The sequence below is a fragment of the Stereum hirsutum genome (assembly GCF_000264905.1).
Source record: "Stereum hirsutum FP-91666 SS1 unplaced genomic scaffold STEHIscaffold_22, whole genome shotgun sequence".
NCBI classification, from domain to species: domain Eukaryota; kingdom Fungi; phylum Basidiomycota; class Agaricomycetes; order Russulales; family Stereaceae; genus Stereum; species Stereum hirsutum.
Genome location: NW_006763152.1, coordinates 621766 through 625207, shown reverse-complemented (window position 1 = coordinate 625207; position 3442 = coordinate 621766). Strand labels below are relative to the sequence as shown.

General features: G+C 49.7%; 2 protein-coding genes across 2 annotated transcripts; both read left to right on the top strand.

Annotated features, from left to right (window-relative positions):
- Nucleotides 1-108: 108 nt before the first annotated feature.
- STEHIDRAFT_163294 (uncharacterized protein) lies at nt 109-510 on the top strand (the record flags this gene model as incomplete). Its single annotated transcript, XM_007310962.1, has 1 exon — nt 109-510. The coding sequence occupies one exon, from the start codon at nt 109-111 to the stop codon at nt 508-510; it is 402 nt and encodes a 133-aa protein (XP_007311024.1).
- A 1279-nt stretch (nt 511-1789) lies between these two features.
- STEHIDRAFT_163293 (uncharacterized protein) lies at nt 1790-3196 on the top strand (the record flags this gene model as incomplete). Its single annotated transcript, XM_007310961.1, has 6 exons — nt 1790-1852; nt 1940-2196; nt 2836-2862; nt 2919-2951; nt 3018-3102; nt 3161-3196. 6 exons carry the CDS (start codon nt 1790-1792, stop codon nt 3194-3196), a joined length of 501 nt encoding a protein of 166 aa, XP_007311023.1.
- Nucleotides 3197-3442: the final 246 nt, after the last annotated feature.

The following is a 3442-nucleotide window of genomic DNA, read 5'->3' as shown; positions in this document are numbered from 1 at the left end:
GGAACGTGGTCAGCACCAGCACGTCCGCTAGCTAGCCCTTGCTTTCGTATAAGTACAGAAGGGGTGACGATAGCTACACCACCCACATCACAGCATTCTCCGCTAGCAATGTCATTCACATTTGCTGAAGACATACCGCCAGTTGTCTTAGCTCAGGCGAAGCTTTCCGTTCTTCGTGAACTGTTCACGGCTTTGTCTGGCTCTGATCGTTTCCCCCTTCGCCACAACTCCTTCGATCTAGACCCCAATGATGTTGCTGATGAAGGCTGGACTTATGCTCTGAACCGTCGTTTTGAAGCCTCGAACTGTTGGGGTCTCAAAAGGAATGGTCTCGTTATTTCTGAGTGCGGTGGGAAGCTTGACAGCACCCTCGACACTCTTCAGCGTGTTATTCCCGTCGCTGAGGACATCGGCATCGTGAACCTTTGGCTAAACGCTTTACTCGATGCGGCTCGCAATGCTTTCAATAGATCCTCGTACGTCTTCATCAGCAAGACAGCATCTGCCTAAACCTAGCTTTTCGCTCTATTCCGAGCTACACCTTCTTTTCGCTCTATTCCCGGTGGGCGCTATAGATACTTCGTACTTCGATAGCTCTGGTAGAGCAGGGTAGAGCAAAAGGATCACCTCGCCTCCACGAGAATCATTTTGTTCATGGAGAATGGGTGGGCTACACATACATATGTAGCCCTCTACACTTCTAATTTACAAGGACTACAAAATAGACACCACACAGTACATGAACATAGAAAGAACACGAGAGGGGAGTTAGTAACAGATGTAAGCCTCGCCGACGCTCCCTACACTTCGACTAGTTAGAGCTCAGAGTATACCTACCACCAAATACCTGGATAGAGTGATATCATATACACGATGACTAGTGCGTGAATGTTCGCGCAACAATTCCGGTGGGAGAGCGCTGACTCGGGTGCAGAGTATAGCACGACGGCGGTGAGAAGACGTACCGGCGAAACTCAGTGAAACTCACAGCCAACCCGTTACGCCGCACGCGTCCCTATACCAGTCAAGCAATGCTTCCTCATCGACAATCGTCCCATCGTCCTCACGCTTGCAAGAACGACATGTGTGTCGCCAAGGCTGAATTTCGTAGGTGGCAGGAGAAGGTGCCGATATTCAGAGCTGATGGGTAAACGACGTCGAAAGGCTTGATGTTGTCAGTGTAATGGCGAACATGCAGCGGAAGGTTGAACTCGAAGATAATATGGAGATCGGTGGAAGCAACGGGAGGGACGAGTCAGGACGAGCCTGATCAGAGTCGTTTACATCCCCGCTACTTCCGCCGCGCCCGCCCTAAACCAACACGTGATCCCGTTGATCCTCTTTGACGAAGGCAGGCGCCTGGCACCCTGAGCTCGTCCACTTTCTCTCTTCTCTCATCTCGTTCCTTTACCCTTCGACTTTGAACACTGCACGACTTTCTCACATTTCGCGTCCAGGAGTACGTCGGTGCTAGTAGTCACCTGCCCCTGGCTTTGCACGATTCGGCCTGCCTCGCGGTCTCCTGGCATTCGATACATGCTACCTCTCGGTGTGATGCTCTCGATTGGTTTCCTCCGAGCCCTTCATGCGATGTGTAGGTTTCTTTCCCCGCTCTCAGACTTACAAATACTTACTTGCTGGAGGTATCTTTTGGCACAGGTCAGACTCGGTGATTTGCGCGTATGGGGATGCAGGTATGTTGTCGCCCACTCATACCTTTGATTTGATTTCTCTGAGAGGAGCTAGTATGCAGGTGTCTATGCTGTCCATGAACAGCCGTCATCACAACATGCCTCAACGATTTTGGGCTTCCAGCATCATTACCGCTTCCGGCCCCACTGAGCAACGACAAGTAGGTACATTCCCGTCCCTGAACGTGCTCGTACCAGGCAAGCATTATGATTTTAGGTACTAACTAACCCATTATGTTTCGACATAGACGTCATCTGTCAAGTCTCCCTCGCCCGTGCGCCAGCGTATTTGTGCCAACGGTAACTCACCTACCTCGTGCATCGCCCTCACCGTTGCTAACACGATCTCATTTCTCGTCCAGCGTTTCCGTCCTCGCCTTGATATACGGTACGCCTTTCACCCCTCCTCGACTGCAATCTCTGCCCCTGACCCCCCTATCCCCAAAGCACCTGCGCACAACGTCACCCACGACACCGGCCGAAGATGTAGCGAGGAGGTGATCAAGTGCGTGCATCACCCAGACAGAATGACGACCCCTTGTCTTACATATTTTTTCCAGTTCTTTCCGCCCATCTCATTTTTAACCAACCACGGCACTTTCCACCTACATCGACTTCGAGGTCCATCAATAGCGACGTGGTGTAACGGTGAGGCTGACGGGTGAATGGCCATGTAAGTAACTGACTCCAAGTCTTCCGTGTTCTCGAACTTGCAGTAACCAGGTAAAAGTAGGAAATGTGCTTACTGGGTGATCGAGGTGGGCCGTGTTTCAACGCCCCGATAGCTTGTTCTTCTTTTTCGCTATGTACGAGTCTGGCTTGATGTATAGTACACTTGGCACCCGGTTTATCTCAGCAATAAATAATTTTTTACCATCCAAACTGGTTGATAAGGGTGTAGGCTAATGTGCTCTATTCAATGCTCTACGAGAGAAATCAAGGGATCTATCTCAGTCTATCGCGCTCTATTTCGTGCCTCCCAGAAGGCAGGTCTAAGGCGAATAGATGACATCAAATGATCTATTTGTGTCTCCCGGGAGACCGAATAGACCGAAATAGTTAGATTTAGCCAAATGCGGTCTTGCTGATGTTCTTACTATTATGCTTCTTATCAACACATAGCTTACTGGAGTATGCTTTCTAGCTCTGACACTACTGGTACTGCTGATCGGTTCGTCAACCTCCCTTGGTTTCCCTTCTCTATTCCAAGTCTAACTCTAATATCAGGAACTCTGTTGTCCCTGAAACTGGGATTGACATGTAAGACATCTCCGTTGAATTTCCATATTTGATTGAGACTAACTCACACTCACACTATGTTTTTAGTGATGCAGAGCCAATCGACCTCACGATGGACACAGATTCGGACGACGAAGAGCCTGAGGAAGACACCTGCATCGTAGACCGTCCTGTGTGCGTGCATCTCGATTTATCTGACTCTCTAGGATCTGATCTGACGAAAAATACAGCTACAGAAGCAAGACCTACGAAACAAAGCAGTCTAAGCTCCAGTTTCCCAGATTGTCACGCTCAGAGTTCGAAGAGGAACAGCAGAACGAGTTTGCCAAAACAAGAGTCACGACGAGAGTCATCCGTGCAGCTGCGGAGCTGAGAGCATCGGAGCTCGTCGATAAGCGTAAGGAGGTTGAAGCAGAGAAGAAGAGGCGACAGCGAGCATGGAAGGCCTTGCAAAGCACCAATACCGGGAGCTCAAGTCAAGTATGCCGCTACTTCACTGCTCTATTTTTTTT